The 23597-nt window shown below is 43.8% G+C and overlaps 1 protein-coding gene and 1 long non-coding RNA gene across 2 annotated transcripts; one reads left to right on the top strand and one right to left on the bottom strand.

Annotated features, from left to right (window-relative positions):
* Positions 1-1971: 1971 nt before the first annotated feature.
* Positions 1972-18539, bottom strand: HSDL2 (hydroxysteroid dehydrogenase like 2). The gene is made up of 11 exons (XM_064140176.1): positions 18438-18539; positions 13750-13913; positions 13223-13321; positions 12986-13100; positions 11878-11981; positions 10882-10980; positions 5658-5852; positions 5253-5291; positions 3754-3924; positions 3105-3233; positions 1972-2285 (listed from the first exon to the last, which is right to left on the bottom strand). The coding sequence occupies exons 1-11, from the start codon at positions 18452-18454 to the stop codon at positions 2173-2175; spliced, it is 1245 nt and encodes a 414-aa protein (XP_063996246.1). The 5' UTR covers positions 18455-18539; the 3' UTR covers positions 1972-2172.
* Positions 18540-21176: 2637 nt separating this feature from the next.
* On the top strand, positions 21177-23362 carry LOC135173345 (uncharacterized). The gene is made up of 3 exons (XR_010301293.1): positions 21177-21366; positions 21885-22013; positions 23063-23362. It is a non-coding gene; the product is annotated as an uncharacterized LOC135173345 (long non-coding RNA).
* The last annotated feature ends 235 nt before the right edge of the window (positions 23363-23597 follow it).

The following is a 23597-nucleotide window of genomic DNA, read 5'->3' as shown; positions in this document are numbered from 1 at the left end:
GCCACCTTTGCTCTCCTCACAGGTGTTTCACACAGTAGGGGAGGTCTCCTCCCCAGCCATACCTTCCATTATACTGGGCTGCCTCAGTCACCTCTTCCTCCCATTAGAAGCATTGCAGATGACAGATCAGTCTGTAAGTACTGATGTGAAGCACTTCCTTCATGTTGTTAGCTGTGGAATCTAGCACCATCATCCCCTCACACTGCACAGCAAAGCTTCCCAAAGGTTCTCCCTCTAACACTCTCCACTTAGTAAAGTCTACCCCAAATGCAGGCCAGAAGATTCCACTGTTTATTTATGTTACGCAGATCTAACATGGGGTTTTTGGTGGTTTTTTTTTCTTAATTTTTATTTCCATAGAATCACAGAATGCCAGGGGCTGGAAGCGACCTCAAAAGATCATCCAGTCCAACCCCCCTGTTGGAGCATGATCACCTATGGCAGATCACATAGGAACATGTCCAGGCAGGTTTTGAATATCTCCAGCGAGGCAGACTCCACAACTCTCCTGGGCAGCCTGTTCCAGTATTCTGTCACCCTCACAGGGAAATAACTCCACCTCATGGTTAACTTTCTATGCCTCAGCTTCCACCCATTGTCCCTTGTCCTGACATTGGGCATCACTGAGCCTGACTCCATCTCCTGGCACTTACTCTTTACATACTTACAAACATTGATGAGGTCACCTCTCAGTCTCCTCCAAGCTAAAGAGCCTCAGCTGCCTCAGTCTCTCCTCATAAGAGAGATGTCCCATTCCCTTTATCATCTTTGTGGCTCTGTGCTGAACTCTCTCAAGCAGTTCCATGTCCCTCTTGCACTGGGGGGCCCATAACTGGACACAGTACTCCAGATGTGGCCTCAACAGGGCAGAGTAAAGGGGCAGGAGAACTTCTCTCAACCTACTAACCACAGCCCTTCTAATACACCCCAGAATAGCACTGGCCTTCCTGGTCACAAGAGAGAGCATGCTCCTGGCTCATGGTCAACCTCCCATCCACCAGGACCCCCAGATCCTTTTCTCCTTTGCTGCCTTCCAGCAGGTCAGTTGCCAACCTATACTGATCCCTGGGGTTGTTCTTTCCCAAGTGCAATACTCTACACCTGTTCTTGCTGAATTTCATTCCATTTCTCCCTGCTCAACCCTCCACCCTGTTCAAGTCTCGATGAATGGCAGCACAACTCTCTGGTGTGCCAGCCACTACACCCAGTTTGGTGTCACCAGCAAACTTGCTGACAGTGCACTCTGTGCCCTCACCCAGGTCACTGATGAATCTACTGACTGAGATCCAGCTGAATCCAGCTTTAAAGACTTGTAAACCACTGGACTGCTAATTGAATTAGGAAATAAAACCTAAGTCTTACAATCTTCTCAGCTTGCTTAGCAGAGCAGAACGCTCTAAATTCTGGATAGTTCCTTTAGGGACACTAGATAAACATTTTAAGAGATTATTGCATCTGTCTTTGTGCATGCTGTCACACAAAGCTGCAGGCCATGTGTGCACTTGTCCACTTGCAGAGTGGGGGCACATGTGCTTTCACTAGAGAGCTTCCATTCTTTACCAGCTAAAGGGAGGGAAGGGAAAGTGTCTCACTCCAGTGATGTAGGCTAATCCCCATAAAACCACATGAAGATGCTGCAGAAGGCAGTTGGGGCAGGGGAGTGTGTGTGGTCTGTGCACCTGTGTGTACCTCTGCACAAAAAGAAAACTTGCCCCTCACACATCTGTGTAGACTAAGTCAGTGCAATACAGAGGTGTGAGGACTAATGTAGGTAGTGTAATCAGGAAAGGAATAAAAACCTGAAAATTAATGAGACATTCATTCACCAGGTGTAATTATGGCAGGGTGATATTTTTTCCCCCCAAACCTTTTTTATGGCATGTGTGCAAGCCAGCTATGTAGGAAAAACCTCATTTCATGTGTCCTGCACAGATCCAGAGGAACAGAAGAAAACATCTGCAACCTACAATGTATATTGTCAATAAGGAATTTAATTATACACCTCCTTGTCTTATTTAGACAGTTATTTCTTCTCTAAAAATCTCAGTTTATCCTTCTTACTATGACATTTTTTGCTTGTTATATTGCATCAAAGGAGAACAAGGATGATCATTTTAAAACAGACTGCAGTCATATATGAAGGGCCACTGTTCTGCTAGTGAGGGTTTATCCTCATAGTTTAGAGTTCAGCTTTGTCAGCATCTTCTCGAGCTTTATTGCTAAAGCCATGTTACCTTTAATCCGTAATTTTCCTGACATGAAAGCCATGGTTGGCTTTAGTTTACCTAAAAAGAAGAAACAGAACCATTAGTAAATGACAATGAACAGGAGACAGTCTGTGCTTAAGAACATGTCATGCCACGACAGCAAGACGCAGCAACTACACCTGCTACCAAGTCGTGCTGTAAATGCAGTGCACATTTAGCAAACACAGGCTAGAGACATGCACAAGTCCAACAGATTAACCAGATTCTTTCTGCAGTTACACTTGCTAGAAAAGGTTCAACATCAGCCTTTGACAACCCTTTGGGTAGAAAAGATTTTGCTAATGTCTAACTGCATTTCCTCTTGTCCTGTCATTTGACACTTGAGAAGAAACCAGCATCCAGCTCTCTACAACTTCCTTTCAGGTCATTCCAGAAAGCAGTAAGGACTCTTCTTGGCTTAATTTTTTTTCAGACTAAAGAGCACCAGCCCCCACCTCAGCTGCTTATTTTCAAAAGCCTCCATAAATGTCACTGCCCTGGAAGGCAGAAGGCTTTCAAGGCACCAGGACTTACAGTTTTCTTTCTACAAAGTTCTCCTGTAAAAGCAGTGCACGTTTGGCAAACACAAACTAGAGAAATCCAATGGATCGATGGGATTCTTTCTGAAGCTACACTCACTCCTACAATACCTGTGCATGAGTTCATAACAGCTTTTGCGCTCTTCCTGTTCACAGCAGAGCTCAGAAAAAGCCCAGGAGGTCTAGGCTATGAGCCACAAAATACTGAAAGTTCTTCCATCCCAGGATCACCAAGCACAGAGGATCTCTACTTGCCCATCAGCAGGTTTTCTGTGCAGCAGGACCTACACCTGCCCTGCCAAATGCCTCTGCCACTCACCTGTGAACATCTTCACAAAGTCGGTACTCGACATGCTCATAACCACATCAGCTGTCACAGGAGGCTTGCCAAAACCAGCACTCCCACTCTTGGTTTTCAGGTCAATATACCAAGTGCCTCCATCATCACCTGAACAGACAGGGAGGAGAGGTGACAAGGAAGCAAAGAGCTCTGCCCTTCTCAGTCCTCACTGTTTAACAGCTGCTCCCATGTCCATCTGGAGCAGTTACATGCACTACACAACAATGGCAGTGCTCCACCAGAAGCTGCCCCTCACCCCATGCTCTGCGTGCAGGCAAAGCCAACTGCTGGCAGTCGCTCACAGCAGACACCTCAGGGACATGGGCGCAAGAGCCCGAAGGCAGCGCTCTGCTGACAGAGCTGCAGGCAGCCAGGGCTTTTAATGCGACCCTGTGAGTTCTGCCATCAGGCCACCCCTGTGCTGTGCGACCACCACTGCAACAAAGCCCACAGCTGCCAGGAGTGCCAGCAGCTTCCAGCAGGTGCAGAACTCGGTCCTGAGAAGAAGCATCATCCTGAGAAGGTAGTCTCTCTAGGGACCGGCTCAAAAAGGGGTTTTGTGATTGAAAACACCCAGGGCCTTCTACTAGGAGCTGTGCATGTGAAGGTTACACAAGTGATGGCTTACCAGATAATTCAAACTGGTACACCCCCTGCGTGGTTCTCACATACTCTTCGCTCATTGCCCCCTGAATAACTCTGAATGTTTCTGCAACAGGACTCGATGCCTTAGCTCCAGACGATCCTGCCTGCTGCGATCCACTTAGTTTCTTCTCCTCTTTGGGTGCCTGGGAAGCACCTACAACAAAGAGATCATTTTTCTCTTCCAGCTGCAAAACACTTTAAAACTGCACAGAGAACCACGCTAGAGAACTCTTGGGGAAAAGATTTCAGCTGCACGGTAGACAAAAGGGTATTTCCCCATTTCAGCCTTAAGATAAAGGATGGGGTTTGCACCTGTGAACATCAACAGAAGCACAGCACAAAAGGGAACTCTGCAACATATTTCATTTCATCCTGCAGCAGAAATGGAAGGGAAAGCACAGAGGAATTTGAATTCCAGCTGCTCACAGCTCACTGCAGAGGCTTATGCAGCACCTTGATTTCTAATGCAATCCACACACTCCTGGCAGCTCTCACTACAACAAAGCTCTGTCTTGAACTAACGTCACTTCCACCTCAAGATACTCCTCTCCTGTCTGCCTGCTAACATCACAGCTACCTTCGTTAGTTCTTCTGCAAAGGCTTCTAAGCTGTAAAGCAACTCACTGCTTTAATCAGCATTTCACTCTACCACAGTGAACACCTGGGTTTCACGGTAATGGACAGCGCTGGCAATTCACAGGGCTGATCCAGCTCACTAAGGATGTTGTAAAAAGTCTCTCAGGTGTCTTCTGTGTCAACAAACAGCTAACATTATTCTGTCAGCCCCTACTAAGTAACCAGTGTTGTGAGGCTCAGGGAATCACAACTTCTGTCCTAAGCGTAACAGTCCGAGTGGGACTGTCAAAGAGTATTTTCAAGGGAAAGGGACTGTTCAAACTTCACCTCCTCTACCCTTCTCCTTTCCCTGTTTTGGTGCTCCTATGAAACCTGTGTGGCATCCTTAGATCCTCTCCAATGTGGCACACCACAATAGTAAAAAGCCCAAAGTGATGCTTCTCTGGAGGTGCATCAAGAAGCAACGGACATTCTACACTGTGTGGTATAAATTTTGCAATGCCAATGAGATTCTACTTCAAAATGTAGTCTTTTGTATTTATTTTTCCAGTTATATTTACCTGTGACCTTCCTCCTATCACAATTCAGATGATTTTAAAAGGATTCTGTAAAGCAAGGTACTGATTTTATAACGTGAAAGTTCCACAGCAGGTAACATTCTTTAATTCTTTCCCTGGCTTTACACACAGATTCACCTCCATGTGATTTCCGCTCTTATTTAGAGCCTTCTCAGTAAGAAAAGGGAATTCGGTGAAGTAGCTTGAATAGACTCAATGCTCTTGGAGAAAATAAAAGAAGCTACACTAACTTGAAATGGAGAGTGAAGTCATTTTTGTCAGAAATTATCTGACTTACACACAGCTCTTTCCCTACCATACCTTTCCTGTTTAATATCTGTCATGTTACCTTCAACATCCAAGAAAAAGTCAGGCATCAGGGGGTGACCTAAGACAGAGGAAAAGCAGAATATTAAACTCAAGTAAACATTCAATGCACACACAGGAAATTATTCCACATTAAATTACAGCTAAGTTAATTAAATAAATAAACTAGAAATAGTAATATAAGCATCTACTGTGTAGGTGCATTTTGTTTTCATTAAAATACTTTTCTAATTTAACAGGCACTTGACTATCAAAGTATCAGTGGACCTGCATGTTCTTCTCAGGGAGGCATGCTCCAAAAAAGCTGTGGAAAAGCAACTTTATACAGATTAATTTAAAAGCCTCCAGAAACAGAACTATGTTAATATTTTTCATACACCTTTTCATCCTCTGTGGACTTCCTTCTCATCCTCAAGATCTGCTTTACCTGGCATAATTGCATAGGCATCAAAATTCTTAACTCCTTCTTCTCTCAGCAAATCTTCATCGATAAGGAAGTTTCCAGTGAAGCTTTTTGGTTTTGTTAAAATGCAGTATGCAGCATCTGCAATGATGTCTGTTTTCCTGCACTGTTTTTCTATTCCAGCTCCACCCAGCATATCCATAGCAGCTGTATGTATGGCTAGAAAGTTTAGGGAGTAAAAAAACAAAGTTTAGCACCACTGACATGAAATTTCATTTCTCTGCTAAGTACACAAACTTTGGTTTCCTTTCATGCAAAATAAAACTGCAGGAAGGCAAAGCTATGAAATACTAGTAACCAATAAATACTTCAAGCACCAGTTACAGAAAGAAAACTACTGAAAAGAATCAAACAAATTGAATAATGGGCAAGGCTTATTACATTCACATCTACCTATCCCTATGGACTTCTTTTAGGTTATTGAGGAGATGAAAAACTACCAGGATGACTGTTTTTCTCAAAATGAATATATGATAAACCAGTCAATAAACTTCCTTTGATGATTATCACACTGAAAATCTCGATGCTTGTAAGGTTTTGTAACTATTTCCATGTGCTACCAAAGTGTCGGCCTTCAGTCAACAAGAAACCAAACTGAAAGAATTCAGGTAAGCTGTTCAATATTCCACAGAAAGGCTGTATTAGACCCAGAATTAAAATACAGACCTCCTAAGCTTCTAGTTGCTTTATTAAAAAAAATATACTAACTTCTGCACCATTCCACTGGTCTTCTTTACAATTTGCCTGAGGGAAGTACTACTATCGTGGCACGTTCTAGCCTAAGTCTGTAATTTGCTCTTCCAGGCTACAGAGTCCATTCCATTCCTCATTCACCCTGCACCACAAAGAGGCTGTTTTGCTGTAGCTTTTGGAATTTGCCATCTCTCTGGTTTCTTCTCATACACCTCTATTTTGTGACTTTTTCCCATATGCTCTTTAAGATGCAACACTCTGCACCCAGGTTTTCAGACACATTCAGGTTCAATCCTCTCCAGGCTCCTGCAGCTGGCAGATCCTGGAGGTGGAAGGATAAACCTGATGTTAACTCATTTTTGTGCTTCTTCCAGTGTTTCTGTTTCACATAAAGCCATCAGCAGCTCTAATGCAAAAACAAACCCATCATCCCTTAAAAAATAAAGAATGGGCACAATGGAGGACACACCTCTCCAAGCCAGATCATTCAGCATCCAAAGTAGGAACTGCAAAAAAAGGACTGCAGTCCTCAGTGCTGGCCAGGAGATACTGTCAGTGTTTTCTTGGAAAATGGAAAAGTGGGTCAATGTCTTTCTTGATTTCCCTATTTTATTCTTCTGTGATGAGGACTAGGCCGCCCTAGGTTTCCTTTACCTTTGACCAACATCATTTTTTTTGGGGAGGCTTTTGGGCTTTTTTCCCCCCAAATCAGCAGAAACAGTATAAATATACACCTAAATAAAAAGCAGCAAATAGAATTACTGCATATACACATAGGCATCCTGAGGTATTTTCCTTATTTTTAAGGGCAGGAAACAAATATGCCATTCTTTGGTCCTCTGAAACATGATCTGTGCTTTAAGATGGAAAAGGTTTATTTTCTAAATAACTACCAATAATTCAGAGAATGTTTCTGTCAAATACTCTGATGACATTTACCAGGTTCTGTGGATCTGAATAACTGAGAATGGAACACCACCCAGAGGCACCTGGACAGACTGGAGAGGTGGGCTGAGGAGAATGAGGTTCAGTAAGGCAATGTGCAAGGTCCTACACCTAGGTCAGGGAAATCCTAGATGTCAACACAAGCAGGGGAATGATGAAACTAGGAGCAGACCTGCAGAAAAGGACTTGGGGGTATTGGTGGGTGAGAAGCTGGATATGAGGCAATAGAGATCATCGAGTTCAATCTCCCTGCCAAAGTAGGATCACCTAGGGCAGGTTGCACAGAACACATCCAGGTGGATTTTCAAAGTCTTCAGAGAAGGCAGCTCCACCACCTCTCTGGGCAGCCTGCTTCCGACATCCGAAGTGCTACAGCATATGCAAACGCTGTAAAGAAACAATGTATTCAACTATGCAACCCAGGACTTGATGTCGCCTATAAAGTTAGCCATCTGTCTGGGAGATTTCTCACTATGAGTGGGTGGACAAACCCTCCTAGGTTCTATTTTCCCTTGCCATGTATAACAGGAGGCTGAATAACACAGATGGACGAGGGGGGAAACACCTACACTGCAAAATAAAAAAACGCCAGTCTTTGCAGGAAGGTTTCTCTCTCTCTCCACAGCACATTGGGACCCATAAAGCCACTCATTTCTACAGTAGTAGTAGTGGATGTTTATCCACTGTATATCCAGAATCATAAAGAGGTGCTGGAGAATCAGAAAGCTGTGAAAGGCGCACATAATGTGTCTGTGCAGCATGTAAGTATCTGCATTTACAAGACACAGGTAATCTTGTAACACCTTTTGTGCGAGAAAGTAAGATAAATTAGTAATGCTGTCTGAAGCTTGATACCACATCTGTCTGAACGACATCATCCAGATTAATTCCTTCACAGTCCCTAATTGTCATATATCATTTTCATCTCTTGATCAGGCAACCAAATACCACAAACTGGTAGGTAAAAGATCACCCCTCCTAATAGAAAACCAAATTACTCCTACCTATAGCATTCTGAGGAGATCTAAAACCCATTTAAAATCAGCATTTTAAGGAGAAGCCAGGCGGGATGGGCACGAGGTCCAGGCAATGAAAAGACTTCAAGAACCAAATTTCATGAATCTGTTCTGGTGTTTCCCTGGGGCACTCAAGCAGCAAGTATGTGGAAACAAGTTCATGTTTCTTCTAACTCCTTCAGAAATAAAATTACAACAGAGTCCCAAAACCTGTAAAGTGAGTTTTCATTCCTCTGCCAGGAAGGCAATCCAGAACCTGAAGGTGTATTCGTAGTTGCCTTCAGTACATGAGAGATCAAGAGCTTATCCTCTTCAAAATAGACAGTACATGTTTTGTAGTGATATAATCATCATGACAGATATAATTTAAAAAAAAAAATCAATCCCTTACCAAAATATTTCTATGGGTAAAACTCATAGTGTGAGAAGAATTATGAAGCATCCATTTACAGGGAGAATTTAAGATGCAATATCCAGATCAGTGAAAAAGGACCAAATCTATCAGACACACCAAGCAAGTGTTCAACTGAGTATCATCTAAAGCATCTCAGATGATTTTTGTTTGAAATAATTAACTTTTGCAACTCTTGACAGAAAAAATTGAAAAGTAGGTCACACTGGAGCACTAGCCCCAGAAGAGGATCTTCCTTTGTGTTTTTATCTCCTTGCTCCTTCCTTCCACTAATTCATAGTATAAAGTCTAGTGTTGTAATGTTTCATAACAAATCAGTTATCATTTCTGCACATAGATGTACTTGGGTTGAATAGACTGGCCTCTCTGGCAAACAGGTCACCAGGTCTTGAACACCACCCTGCACCCACAGACAACAAACTGAAGTTCATGGAGTCATAGAATGGTTTAGGTTGGAAGGGACCTCAAAGATCATCTGGTTCCAACCCCACTGCCATGGGCAGGGACATCCTTCTCCAGACAAGGCTGCTCAAGGCCTCATCCAGCCTGGCCATGAACACTTCCATGGGCAACCTGTTCCACTGTCTCACCACTCTCAGTGGAAGGAACGTCTTCCTAATACTAAGCCTAAATCTCGCCTCCTCCAGCTTAAATCCACTCCCTTTCGTCTTATCACTACAAACCCTTGCAGAAAGTCTCTTGCCAGCTTTCTTGTAGGGCCACTTTGGATACTGTAAGCTACTAGAAGGGATCTGCAGAGCTTTCTGCTCTCCAGGATGAACAACCCCAACTCTTGCAGCCTGTCTCCATAAGGGAGGTGCTCCAGCCCTCTGATCATCTTTGTGGCTCTTCTCTGGACCTACTCCAGCAGTTCAATGTCCCTCTTATGCTGGGGGCACCAGAACTGTATCCAGGTGGAGCCTTATGACAGCAGAATAGAGGGGTAGAATCACCTCCCTCGTCCTGCTGTCACACTTCTTTTTGATACAGCCTGGGATACAGTTGGTCTTCTGGGCTGCAAGTGCACATCACTGACTCATGTTGAGTTTTTCATCAGCTGACAGCCCCAAGTCCTTCTCCTTGAGATTGCTCTTGAGCCATACCTCACCCAGCCTGTATTTGTGCTTGGGATTGCCCTGACCCAGGTGTAGGACCTTGCACTTCTTGGTCTTTCTGAACTTCCTGAGGTTGGCTTGGACCCACCTGTCAAGCCTGTTCAAGTCCTTCTGGATGGCAATCCCTTCCCTCCAGCATGCCAACTGGACCACACGGCTTGATGTCATCCAAAAATCTGCTGAGGGTGCACTCAATGCCACTGTGCATATTGCTGGCAAAGACATTAAACAGCACTGGTCGCAGTACTGACCATTGAGGGACCACTGGTCGCAGTGCTGACCACCTGTCATTGATCTCCATTTGGACACTGAGCCATTGACCACAACTCTCCAAGAGCAGCCAATTCAAAATTAATGCAGCGTGGGAGCACTGAGTTGTTTTTCTTCCACAGAGGTCTTTAATTTCCTGTGCCTTGCAAGCAGATGGCTCTGTGAACCATTTGTTGGCCCACTATGCCAAAACTTCTAGGAAGTATTTTTTAAAAAATTATTTCTGCATTTACAGAGGTATGTACCTGGTCAGTTCCACCTAGGCTCTGGTCAATTTAACTTGCAATGAATTCTAAAGAGTACCATATACACAGAACTGTAATGCCTCCTAACAAAAGCATGCTAATACTACTGAGATTCTGTTCAAACCAAAACTCTGGGTGCATGAGAAAGAGTGCAGACATGCCAAACACTAAAGATGAATCAGGCAAATGGAAATGCTGAATGGGTCACAAACTAGCTGAAGATGAGTTTGGATCTAAGTGGCAAAGGGGTAGTAAGAACTAGGAGTGAGCATCCATGCAGGACAAACAAAGACTACGCAAAAGAACTGCTCAGTCTTGTGCCTCAATTACAGACATAATATAGAAAGTGAATATATACAGTGTGTATATATATATATATATATATACACACACAGAAGTATATTCAAAACCAAACAAAACAAGCTGCAGAAGGCACAAAATGCAGAAAGCAATTATTTTAATGCCATTAAATAGAAATAAAATAAATTTCACCTGTTTTAGGCCATAAAGCATTGACAGCAACTTCTCCTCTAAATTCTTCTGCCATTCCCAAGACACACATGGACATCCCATATTTAGAAATGGTATAAGCTAAGACAAGAAGTATACAAAGAGATAAACACTCTATCAACAGAGCTTTAATTGTGAAAGACAGAAAGACATAAAAGTTGTTCACAAAAATTTAAAATCTTTCCCTTCTCTCTATCATTGTCATTGGATACAAACTCTGGTCTGGAATCCTTTTACTACAAATAAAATGAGAGCTAGGCACGTTTTGACAAAAACGACTGAAGCTTAGCTGTATGGTGGTTTTGTAGTGGTTTTTACACACAATAGGCTGATAAGAGTGCTCAATTATCATCTTTTTTCAAGAAGCCTAAGGTATAAAGGCTGCTAATGACCAAACTTGTATTCTATAGAAAACATACAGGGGAAAAAAAAAAAACTATATCCTTGTCATCTATTTATTTCAAGAAGGAAAACTCCTGGGAGAAAGAACTAGGATGCAGACTTACTGGAGGACTTTAATGTGATGTGTCAAAAATTCAAGGTTTTTTGGGTTTACAGTTTTAAAATTATTAACTCTGAGATAAAACAAAGTTCCCTTATCCACATCTAAATTAATTTCAGTTTTTAAAGACAATATTGAGCTTTGTCTATACCAGTTCAAAAGAAGCTGAGTTAGTAAGAAAATAGATTCGGGCTTCAATCTCTAAGAAAATAAATCTGTAGTGTAAAGAATGCCCATGAAAAAGTACAGGCTTTTACATGTTCTTGAAAACATAATGGATATATTAGGCCATGAAACTTGCACTGTGTTTTCCCAGAAAACAATTTCTTTAAGGTTAAGGCACCTTTGTAATGTCAGCCTGTATGTAGCCCTGACAATACCAGAGCTGGTGTTCTGGGCAGGCAGTCCTGCATACTTCACCAGATACTCGCATAGTTTTGAAACAAACAACAACAAAGGCTGTGAGTGCTACTCACCACAATGATTTTTGAACCACATGGGATTCAGATTCATAGGTGGGCTGAGGTTCAGGATATGTGGGTTCCTACTCTTCCTCAAGTAGGGAAGGCATGTTTTAGACCTGAAAGATGGATTCAGACATATCAGTCACCTGTTGTTTTATGGGACACCTATAATTACAGTAAAAATTGTACTAGCAAACCAGTATTTTTGTTTTCATGATAGTCCAATACTAAGCTGATACCTGCCTTTGTATCAGTTATTTAACTCACCTAGCTGTTATCTTTGGCCTTGAATTCATTCCTGTTGAATGTAGGCAGAGAACACCTTAGACTGTTTTTAACATTTTGCTTTTAACAATAGTTGAGTTTATATAAAGTCTCTAATAAGAAAGAAACTTATGATAAGGGGATAAACAAGATGTTGCACTTGATGTGTGCAAAGAGTTACACCATTTTGGTTTAAATGAAGGAGCAGACAGCATTTATCAAAGCCAAGCTAGACTGCTGTTTGAAACAAACTAGTTAGCTTAATGGCTACAGAAATAAACTTCCTGTTTACTCCAGTTTGCAATTAATTATCATGAATATTAATTTCAAATGTGCTGGACAATAACTGAGCAATTTCCTCTGAACACTCCAACTCTAAGGGAGCAAGACAGCTGCACAAAAAAACCCTGAGATGACATCAGGTATTTGTTGCAATTATTTTGCATCCTTGTCTCAGCACTCACTCGAGGTAGATTTCTCATACATTGACTTCCACATCATAAGACTGACCTTCTCTGTTTGTTTTTCCAAAGTGCCAATTGTCATGTTACAATTTGTTACAATTACTTTGCATCCTTGTCTCAGCACTACTTATATAAGGCAGGTTACTGGTACACTGACTTCCACATCATGAGACTGACCTTCTCTGTTTGTGTTTCCAAAGTGCCAATTGTCATGTTACAATTTGTTACAGTTACTTTGCATCCTTGTCTCAGCACTACTTATATAAGGTAGGTTACTCGTACACTGACTTCCACATGGTAAGACTGTTTGTGTTTGTGTTTCCAAAGTGCCAAAGAGATGGTACTTGCCATTTCATGTTACAATTATTCTGCATCCTTGTCTCAGCACTTACGTAAGGTAGGTTCCTCGTACGTTGACTTCCATCATAAGGTTGACCTTCTTTGTTTCTGTTTCCAAAGTGCCAGTCAAAGAGATGGCACTCGCGTTGTTCACCAAAATATCAATTCCTGGTTTTAAAACACAACATTTCACAATAGCATTTAAAGACAAAGAGCACGAGTGAGGCAGGCTACTCTTCCCTCTTTTCATTCAATCTGCCCATTAATATCTCCCACACACCTTAGCATACCTCCAAAAGTCTTCACAGCATTCTCCACAGCATTAATAATTTGCTGTTCTTCCCTCACATTAACGATGCATGGCAAAGCCTTTCCTCCAGCCGCTTCAACTGTGCAAATGAAAAATCAAACATTTCATAAAAATCTGCTTTCAGAAGGAACAAATAACATGAACCTGCTGAGAATCTGTCATTCCTCAAGAAGGCACAGGAAACATCATTGTCAAATTGCAACCTTTCCACGTGTTGCATAAATAACAGGGAAGCAAAACCCAAATCTTAGCAGCCATAATGCGTATGGTACTATGGTACACACATGCATCCCGACTAACACAGAATTTTCACATCTATACATTTATATATTCATTACAGTAATATTTGATACTCCCAGCACTGCTTGGAGGCAAGAGAAGCCTGAAGCTTAATTTATTAAAAGTGAGTCAGAGCAAAGAGAGTTTGTGTAGTTTTCCACTCAGGTTACAACTTAGGGCTTACATCCAGCCCAGCGTCTGATGTTTCCCTCACTTTTAACAACTCACTCTCTGCTGCAGCAGTGTAGATAGTCCCTGGAAGAGTAGGATGGGTCTCAGCTGTTTTGGCAGCTATCACAATGTTTGCACCATCCTTGGCAGCTTTCAAAGCAATGGCCTTGCCAATGCCACGGCTCGCTCCTGTGATGAAGAGAGTGCATCCTGCTAGTTTCCTAAAGGTGAAGGGGGAAGTGGAGAGTAAAGAAGAGGGAGAACAAAGGAAAGCCTGTAAATCATTGACTTTGAAGCACTTCTTAAGGGCAAAAATAATTAGTGCAGTTATTCAACTAGACAAACACCTTCATCACTTAACTAAGAAAGCAGCCCCTAAATACAGAATGTCTAAAGCTACAGCAAGGTACAGTGCCACCAAAAGTAAGACCACTTTCTAAGTCTGCAAACACTGTAGAGCAAGAAAGTTACCCAAACGACAGTTTCTGTTGAACAAAAAACCTGTAGCTCTCTGTAATCCACTAGCTACAGCCCTCTATACACAAGAGTCTGCCAACTCAGTATAGCACACAGTTCAAGCTTAGGACCACAATGCTGATGCAGGGTGCTCCATGCAAGCGCCAAACCCTTGATTTTTCAGAACAGGCAAGCATTTCTAAACTCAACAGTTTCCCAGCAACCATATTTGACACAAATATGCCCCCCCAAAAATAGATCAAATCAAAGTCTCTGGACGAACTACTAAGTTTTAGAGTCTCAGAAAGATGTCTGGCTTACACAGTGTCTCTGAATTTGTGACAAGGTTAAAGATAGGTCTAATTTAAAGCAAATCTGACAAAGCCCTTTACACTGCAGGTTTTCCATATGAAGCAAATGTGCACTTCGGTGCTCTCCATGAAGCTTGTGTTGACTTCCACAGCTTTGTGGAACTCTCAGAAAAGAGCTGAGCCAAGAGCCCCAAGTTTCCAAAACCACTTAGAGAGTGCATATGAACTATGTGCTAGTAAGTTCACTTTTCATTTGCACCACAAATGCTATAGCCAGGCTCCAAGTCTGGATGGGTTATTCTTTCAGCCTAGGCCAGACTTGACTTACTGCTGTTCTTCCAGGTCCATTCTTTCCCTCCAGTCTGAGAGGACTCCTCCTCTTTGAAAACCCTCTCTAGGGAAGATATTTGATTTCAGAAGGCAAAAATCTGAGATGGGGCAGGGACCTTCTCCTGCACTTGGTGCCATGGTCTAGTCTTGAGAATGGTGGCAAAGGGTTGGACTTGATGATCTATGAGGTCTCTTCCAACCTTGGTGATACTGTGATACTGTGAATTAAAAATATCACCTGAGCACATTGCAGTAATGGAAAACCAAAGCTTAGGCATGTAAATGATGTCAAGGACACAGGGGATTCTGCTGCTACACTGGTCGTAAAAGCAGGCCCTTTTCTCAATGGAGTGGGTGAAAGCAAGGCTTTCAATGCCATCTCTCACAATACTTTTGCATCCAGCTTAAGATATTATGGTCTTTATAGGTGCACAACCTGACAGGCAAAAAAACCAAACAGCTGAGCCTTCAGGCTCCAGAGGGTGGTGGTCATTAAGTCATACTCTGCCTAGAGACTGCTAACAACGAGAGTACCACCTCTAAAGGACCAGTCCTGTTACAGATTTTTATCAACAACCTAAAGGAGGTGATAAAATGTCCTGTGGATGGACAATGACCAGTTCAGAAATTTGAGGGCAGGCCTTCTACCCAGACAGTCCCTAAGAGGCAAGATGAACAGGAACCTTGTGAAATTCAACAAGGTTGGATGCGCAATCCTGCACCTGGGAAGAAAGAGTCCCTGCAATGACAAATGTCTAGGAGTGAATGGCTAGGGAGCACTCTTCTGAAAAGGCCTTGGCAGAGAGCAAAGTAGGCACAAGCCAACAGTGTGCCTTGTTGCCAGCAGCATCCTGAGCTACAAGACGTAGCTGTAACTAGATGGAGGGAAGGGCACTTGTAAAACCACACTTACATCCTGTGATGAGTTTTGGATACAAGGAATGTGTTGACAAATGAAAGCAAGCTGTAAAGCAAGACCAGAGGCTGGAAGCTCAGCTCTTGTGTGAGTGGGTCAGTTCAGCCTGCAAAATAGTTTGGGAAAATCTGGCAGCAGCTCCCAAAACTTACACAACTGGTTGATGAGATGGAGCCAAAGACACCCGCTGTGATGCAACACAGAAGGATGCTCTCATCAACAGGCCCTTTTAAAACAAAAGAAAGGTCTGAACTTTAGAGGTTCAGAGAGTCTCTCCCACCATGTCAGTCAGGCAACAGAGAAGGGGACCAAGCTGTTTACAGCCTTGGGGATCTTCAAGACCCAAATGGACAAAGTCATGAGCAACCCTTCCTCCCAAATGACCTGCCTTTCAGTAAGAGGCCGGTTTGGTGAGCTCTCAAGGTCCCTCTCACCCTGAATTATCCATTGATCCAACCAGGAAGAGTTCAGCCACAGATATAATTCCTTTCCTAAACTATGATTCTATTCAAAATGTCAAGGCACATATTAATATTTTATTCACTCCAGTTGCACTCTATCTTTCTCTGCCTACATTCCCTACACTGTCCATCACCATCCCTTACATAATCTTTTTTTTCAGCACAACTGCATCTCCAACATACATAAACCTCCTTTTTTCCCCTAGGTGTATTATCTCACGCTCCTTTTATTTCTTTTAAACATTGTTCCTTCTTCATTAATTTTCCTTCTGTGTCTCACACAAGAAGCTCTGTTTATCCTCTGTGATTAGGTATGACAGCGTTCACAAAGCCAGATGCATCAGCCTCTAAATATGTTTATTCAGTGCCCCCAAAACAATTGCCTAGAATTTAGAACACTTCATTCTGCTAAGCAAGCTGAGAAGCTTGCAAGACTTTGCATTTATTTCCTAATTCAGCTAACAGACCAGTAGTTTACAGGTATTTGAAGTACTTGTGGCTTGTATTACAAAGGTTGCATCTTTTTGGCCTCCATTGCAGCTGAATTCTGGTAATAAAAGAGAAAATGGCAAATTCACCTTTGTGTTTGCAGTCCCTGGGATACTAAAAGAAAAATGAAGACAGGTGCTCTTCTCACTAGACATGACTACTAACAGAGAAACCTGAAGGGCACATTAAGGCTCCTTTTTTACAGTTGCTTACACACATTGACTCATAGAATCAACCAGGTTGGAAGAGACCTCCAAGATCATCCACTCCAACCTAGCACCCAGCCCTAGCCAGTCAACTAGACCATGGCACCAAGTGCCTCATCCAGTCTTTTCTTAAACACCTCCAGCGATGGTGCCTCAATCACCTCCCTGGGCAGCCCATTCCAATGGCAAATCACTCCTTCTGGGAAGAACTCCCTCCTAACATCCAGCTCAGACCTCCCCCGGCACACCTTGAGACTGTGTCCCCTTGTTCTGTTGCTGGTTGCCTGGGAGAAGAGACCAACCCCCACCTGGATACAACCTCCCTTCAGGTAGTTGTAGACAGCAATGAGGTCAGCCCTGAGCCTCCTCTTCTCCAGGCTAAACAACCCCAGCTCCCTCAGCCTCTCCTCATAGGGTTGTGTAAGCAATCCTGTTTGTAGCATATGGGAATAAATAATCACGAATCATCTTCACACCTCTTAGCAGTGCTGGCTCTGAAGAAAGGCAGAAAATGCTTCTAAATTAAAATCCTATGCTGGAAGAAAAAATGCTTGCCAGCTCTGAAGGCTTGGAATAAGAGAGAAATAGTTTAATATATATAAAATTACCGATACAGTACCTAATTTGAAGCCCTCAAACAACTATCTCCATTGCAAAACTCAAGGACATTGCCTAACAACCACGAGGCAGACTTCCAGGACCTCTGCCCCACTTTACCTCCTGGAGCACACTTCCAGCTTCTCTGCCATGGGGAAAGCCCTCCCCCCGGAGCCGTGCCAAGGGACCCCGCGGCTGGCGTGACAGAGGCCAGCGCGCCCCGAGGTGAGACACAAGCCCACGCCCCGACCCGCTGGAATCACAGAACCTTGGCCGCAAGGGACCTCCAGATACCATCGAGTCCAACCCCCCTGCCAAGGCAGGATCATTTAGGGCAGTCTGCACAGGAATGCACCCAGGTGGGGCTCGGAGGTCTCCAGAGGAGACTTCACAACCTCTCTGGCAGCCTGTTCCAGCGCTCTGTCACCCTCACCGTAAGGAAGTTTCTCCTCGTGTCGAGGTAAAACTTTTCTGTGTTGCAGTTTGTAGCCGTTGTTCCTTGACTTATTGCTGCAGACCATTGAAAAGAGATTAGTCCCGTCCACTTGACACCCACTGCTCAGATACCAGAAGCGAAGCTGCTGGGGGACACCCGTGGGGTGGGGCAGGGCAGGGCAACGCAGCTGTGCTCCCTGCTGGAAAACCTCACCATTCCGGGACCATTCCCGTCCACCAATAAAGTATTTCGCTTCCAGATGCTGACAAGCGCTGTAACGCGTTCGGAGGGGAAAATAAGCCAGCGCGGCTCCAGCAGCACACGGGCCCCTGCCCAAAGCCCACTTGGCGTCCCGCCCCGGGAGGCCGCGGGTGGCTGAGGCTGAGAGAACACGGCTTTGCCGGCAGCCTTCGCCAGCGCCCATGGCTCCGCCCGCCGCCGGCTGAGGAGCCGGAAGCAGCGGCCCGGGGCGAAGAGGGCAAGAAGGGCGATTCTGCACAGCAGCAGGTGCTGGGACAGACAGGGCGGGAGAGGGTCTCTTACCCGGTGTTGGGCAGCATGGCGACACGGACAGCGGCGGCCCCGGGGCGCGGAGCAGGCTCGGCCAGGCCGCCCCGCTTCGCGCAGCCGCCGCGGCGGCGAAGGGTGGAGCTGTCGGGCGAAGGTGAAGGACGGCAGCAGGCGCTTCATAGCCGCTCGTTCAGGGGTGCGCTAGCAGCGGAGGCTGTGGGGCCAGGGTGCTGCTGCGGGAGAGGAGGCGGCAGGAGGCCCAGAAGCACAGGCAAGAGCGGCCAGGGCCAGGCCGCATGGCTGTGCAAGCGAGGCCGGGAGGAGAACAGCGGTGGCCTGCTCAGAGCACACTGCCCACCCAGAGTCTAGGTAGGATCCTACGCCAGGTGAAAAGATCTTCAGTGACAGTTGCTGGCGTTCCTCAGAACTGCAAGCTGGGAAACAACAAATGGAGCTAGTGTCAGTGTCTTCCTTGAGGGTCTGTAAGGGGCATTGAGGTGTTGGACTCTTCTCAAACATGAAACCATTTCATCGGGAAAAATTAGGTACTAAAGTAAGTATAAGGAACAGCACAGACCTGCAACACAGCATGGGTTCTGGTTTTCATCATGTGGTTCAAGCCTGTTGGCCTTTGAGTGTGTGTACATGCTCATTTGCCATCTTCTGTAGAGTCCAGTGGTCCCCACCAGCCTTTCACCCTCTGATGAATGTGAGAATTTTGTCTTTTAAGCTGACCTCTGTTTCAGGCCTGCTGAAATCTCTGGAGCCTTTGCCTGCATCTCACCTTCTGCCTCTCTGGTTACCAGAATGCCTGCTGCAGGTCATCTGCCTTCTGATCACCCAACAGTTCCAGTCCCTTCTTTACCTCCCTCCTTCATCCCTCTCCTGTGTCACAGTAACTGCCAGGCTGTCCATGACCTCCAAACCCTGCACCCCACATTTGCACATAATTCTTCCTATGTCTCCTCTCTCTGATCTACCAGGGGGTAGATCACTGATACTCCTGTCCCCTGGCATGTCCATCCATTCCTTCTTAAGAAATGTGCACTCAAATGAGCAGTGTTGTTACTTCAATATACTCAGAAGATATTTTTTAGCAGAAGAAGTACTACTACTCCACTTAAACATACTGCTATTTCAATACTGTGTAAGTGTGAGAACATTTCTGGATACAGTGCTGCTAGAAATGGTTCCTGAATTTGACTCAGACTTCAAGAAATTATAAGAAATACTAAAGGAGAAGGGAGCCAAGGTGTATTCTTTATGTGTTTTTTTTTAATTGTTTTCTTAATAACAAAATATTATTGTAATATATTATTACATTATATACATTTATTGTAATACAATAATAAATTGATGGAAATACCTCAACTTAAAAATGGTTGGGTTTTTTGTTGTTGTCTACAACAATCTGTGTAATACTACAAATTAGGTAATGACAGGGTTTCTCATCTTGAAATATGTTTTCACTTACACTTTAAAAGGCTTCTAGTTTAGATGCAGGTAGAAAGATAGAAAGATGTAGTGTGGAAAGCACTGTGTGCAAGTTGATGGTTTCTGGTGATAATAGATGCACCCTGGATTTCAGAGTGATTGTTGTTTGTTTTCTTCCAAGAACGCAGACTCTGTTCCAGCTATTTGGCAAAACCCCTCTTCTCATTTGGAGGGTAAGATTTATGAAAGTGGTGCAAAGCCTCTGTAATTAAGGCCAGGGAAAGAATGTTACCTTCCACAAGAGTTCAGACTTTTCCAGTTTATACTCGATTCCTTACGGAAAAAAACCTTTTATAATCAAAGTCACAGGTAGGTATTATTGGAAAATACGTGTTGACTTGATAAATTTGAGCAAACACACCCCAGTATCTAAGGCTTCTCAGGTGACACATGCAAAATTTACAGTTTATTGCTTAGATGAAATGGAGGAATTTACTTTCTTCAGAAATGTATTCATTTTGCTTGAATTGTGGTGTGTCAAGTTGAAGCAGATCTAAGGATGCAAAACAGGTTTCAGAAACAGAGAAGGGAGAGAAGGGTAGAGGAGGTGAAGTTTGAACAGTCCCTTTCCCTTGAAAATACTCTTTGACAGTCCCACTCGGACTGTTACGCTTAGGACAGAAGTTGTGATTCCCTGAGCCTCACAACACTGGTTACTTAGTAGGGGCTGACAGAATAATGTTAGCTGTTTGTTGACACAGAAGACACCTGAGAGACTTTTTACAACATCCTTAGTGAGCTGGATCAGCCCTGTGAATTGCCAGCGCTGTCCATTACCGTGAAACCCAGGTGTTCACTGTGGTAGAGTGAAATGCTGATTAAAGCAGTGAGTTGCTTTACAGCTTAGAAGCCTTTGCAGAAGAACTAACGAAGGTAGCTGTGATGTTAGCAGGCAGACAGGAGAGGAGTATTTTGAGGTGGAAGTGACGTTTGTTCAAGACAGAGCTTTGTTGGAGTGACAGCTGTCAGGAGTGTGTGGATTGCATTAGAAATCAAGGTGCTGCATAAGCCTCTGCAGTGAGCTGTAAGCAGCTGGAATTCAAATTCCTCTGTGCTTTCCCTTCCATTTCTGCTGCAGGATGAAATGAAATATGTTGCAGAGTTCCCTTTTGTGCTGTGCTTCTGTTGATGTTCACAGGTGCAAACCCCATCCTTTATCTTAAGGCTGAAATGGGGAAATACCCTTTTGTCTACCGTGCAGCTGAAATCTTTTCCCCAAGAGTTCTCTAGCGTGGTTCTCTGTGCAGTTTTAAAGTGTTTTGCAGCTGGAAGAGAAAAAATGATCTCTTTGTTGTAGGTGCTTCCCAGGCACCCAAAGAGGAGAAGAAACTAAGTGGATCGCAGCAGGCAGGATCGTCTGGAGCTAAGGCATCGAGTCCCGTTGCAGAAACATTCAGAGTTATTCAGGGGGCAATGAGCGAAGAGTATGTGAGAACCACGCAGGGGGTGTACCAGTTTGAATTATCTGGTAAGCCATCACTTGTGTAACCTTCACATGCACAGCTCCTAGTAGAAGGCCCTGGGTGTTTTCAATCACAAAACCCCTTTTTGAGCCGGTCCCTAGAGAGACTACCTTCTCAGGATGATGCTTCTTCTCAGGACCGAGTTCTGCACCTGCTGGAAGCTGCTGGCACTCCTGGCAGCTGTGGGCTTTGTTGCAGTGGTGGTCACACAGCACAGGGGTGGCCTGATGGCAGAACTCACAGGGTCGCATTAAAAGCCCTGGCTGCCTGCAGCTCTGTCAGCAGAGCGCTGCCTTCGGGCTCTTGCGCCCATGTCCCTGAGGTGTCTGCTGTGAGCGACTGCCAGCAGTGCTTTGCCTGCACGCAGAGCGTGGGGTGAGGGGCAGCTTCTGGTGGAGCACTGCCATTGTTGTGTAGTGCATGTAACTGCTCCAGGTGGACATGGGAGCAGCTGTTAAACAGTGAGGACTGAGAAGGGCAGAGCTCTTTGCTTCCTTGTCACCTCTCCTCCCTGTCTGTTCAGGTGATGAAGGAGGCACTTGGTATATTGACCTGAAAACCAAGAGTGGGAGTGCTGGTTTTGGCAAGCCTCCTGAGACAGCTGATGTGGTTATGAGCATGTCGAGTACCGACTTTGTGAAGATGTTCACAGGTGAGTGGCAGAGGCATTTGGCAGGGCAGGTGTAGGTCCTGCTGCACAGAAAACCTGCTGATGGGCAAGTAGAGATCCTCTGTGCTTGGTGATCCTGGGATGGAAGAACTTTCCATGTGGCTCATAGCCACATGTGGCTCATAGCCTAGACCTCCTGGGCTTTTTCTGAGCTCTGCTGTGAACAGGAAGAGTGCAAAAGCTGTTATGAACTCATGCACAGGAACTGTAGGAGTGAGTGTAGCTTCAGAAAGAATCTCATCGATCCGTTGGATTTCTCTAGTTTGTGTTTGCTGAATGTGCACTGCTTTTACAGGAGAACTTTGTAGGAAAGTAAACTGTTTGTTTTTGTTTGGTTGGTTTTTTTCCTTCTCCCCACAGAAATGAGTTATATGGTCTTGCCTCAGTTAAAATCAGTCATAATCTATTAATTTAATTACGTTACAGCACAGAGCATCTGATGCAATTTAGCCCTCTTACTGAGTTTTTCTGGCTCCAGATAAGGTTTTTACTGGTGAAGTATCTGTTGGACCAGAGACAATGTCACAACTTTTATAATGTTAAATTACTGCACTGATTTGTAAGTGATATTTCTGCATTTATTGCTATTCAAAACTTTTCTGAACCTTCTTTAATAATTTGAAATGGAACCAGAAAAAAACTGACTACTCTTGAAAAAAAAAGAGACTACACTGTGAGTAACCTTTAAACTAAGTACTAAAAATACCTTTTAAAGTTAACCATAAAAGCAAATTTTCGTTTAGTTAATTGGCCTCCTCTTTTTTTTTTTTTGCAAAACGCTTCAATATTGTGAGATATATAGATACAGATATATGGAAATACTTTGTCAGATTGAGATACTTGAAGGATATGAGATTTAATCACAGGGTCTAATTTACCATTCTTAACCATGAGGATAAATAGGCAAAGTACACACTGAAGAGGGATTTCTAAAGAACATGGAGTCTTACTGTAGCAACATTACTGCTTCCTGGGTGAAGCCTGTATCCAGTACTTTTTAATTTTCTAATGGTTCTGTTTCTTCATTTCAGATTAGCTAAAGCCAATTCTGGCTTTCAGGACAGAAAAATTAAGCATTAAAAACAACATGGTGCTAGCAATGAGTCTGGAAAAGATGCTGCCACGGTTCCTTTTTGAACACCAGCAGAACACTGGCCTTTCTTGTGTAACTACAAAGCTGCTCTGAAATACCAATCCTCATTTTTATTTGACAGTGCAATGAAAGTATCAATAAAGTCTGTAACTGTTAGTGAAGACACAACTCAGTCTGCTTGCGATGCCCAAAAACAAACATGTTTTTCTTAATAATTTGCTACAATGATAAAAATTAAAATGATGTCCCCAGAATTGAAGGGGGAGATATATGAAATGTTCTGGTCTTTTTTTTTATTTTCATTTTCGCTTTATCCTCTCTTACTGTGAGATGTAGAACAAGTAGAACTTGATTTCTTATAATACTCTCCCATCTTTGAATAACCTTATGTCTGATGGGGTGTGAGTCCTGATCCCAGCATTAGGGGGTGCACAACATGTTTCCAGTGCATTGCTCTGACTGGGAGACAAACT

The sequence above is a fragment of the Pogoniulus pusillus genome, chromosome Z (assembly GCF_015220805.1).
Source record: "Pogoniulus pusillus isolate bPogPus1 chromosome Z, bPogPus1.pri, whole genome shotgun sequence".
NCBI classification, from domain to species: Eukaryota; Metazoa; Chordata; class Aves; order Piciformes; family Lybiidae; genus Pogoniulus; species Pogoniulus pusillus.
This window is presented reverse-complemented; position numbering and strand designations above follow the sequence as displayed.

Bases quoted from the DNA above. Each gene is read 5' to 3' on its own strand.
- HSDL2 (XM_064140176.1), bottom strand. The intron at 11,982-12,985 runs GTAAGTGCTGAG...TCCATCTTTCAG, and splicing joins GTACGAGGAACCTACCTTAC to GTCTAAAACATGCCTTCCCT. The intron at 3,925-5,252 runs GTAACATGACAG...TCTTTGTTGTAG, and splicing joins CTTTTTCTTGGATGTTGAAG to GTGCTTCCCAGGCACCCAAA.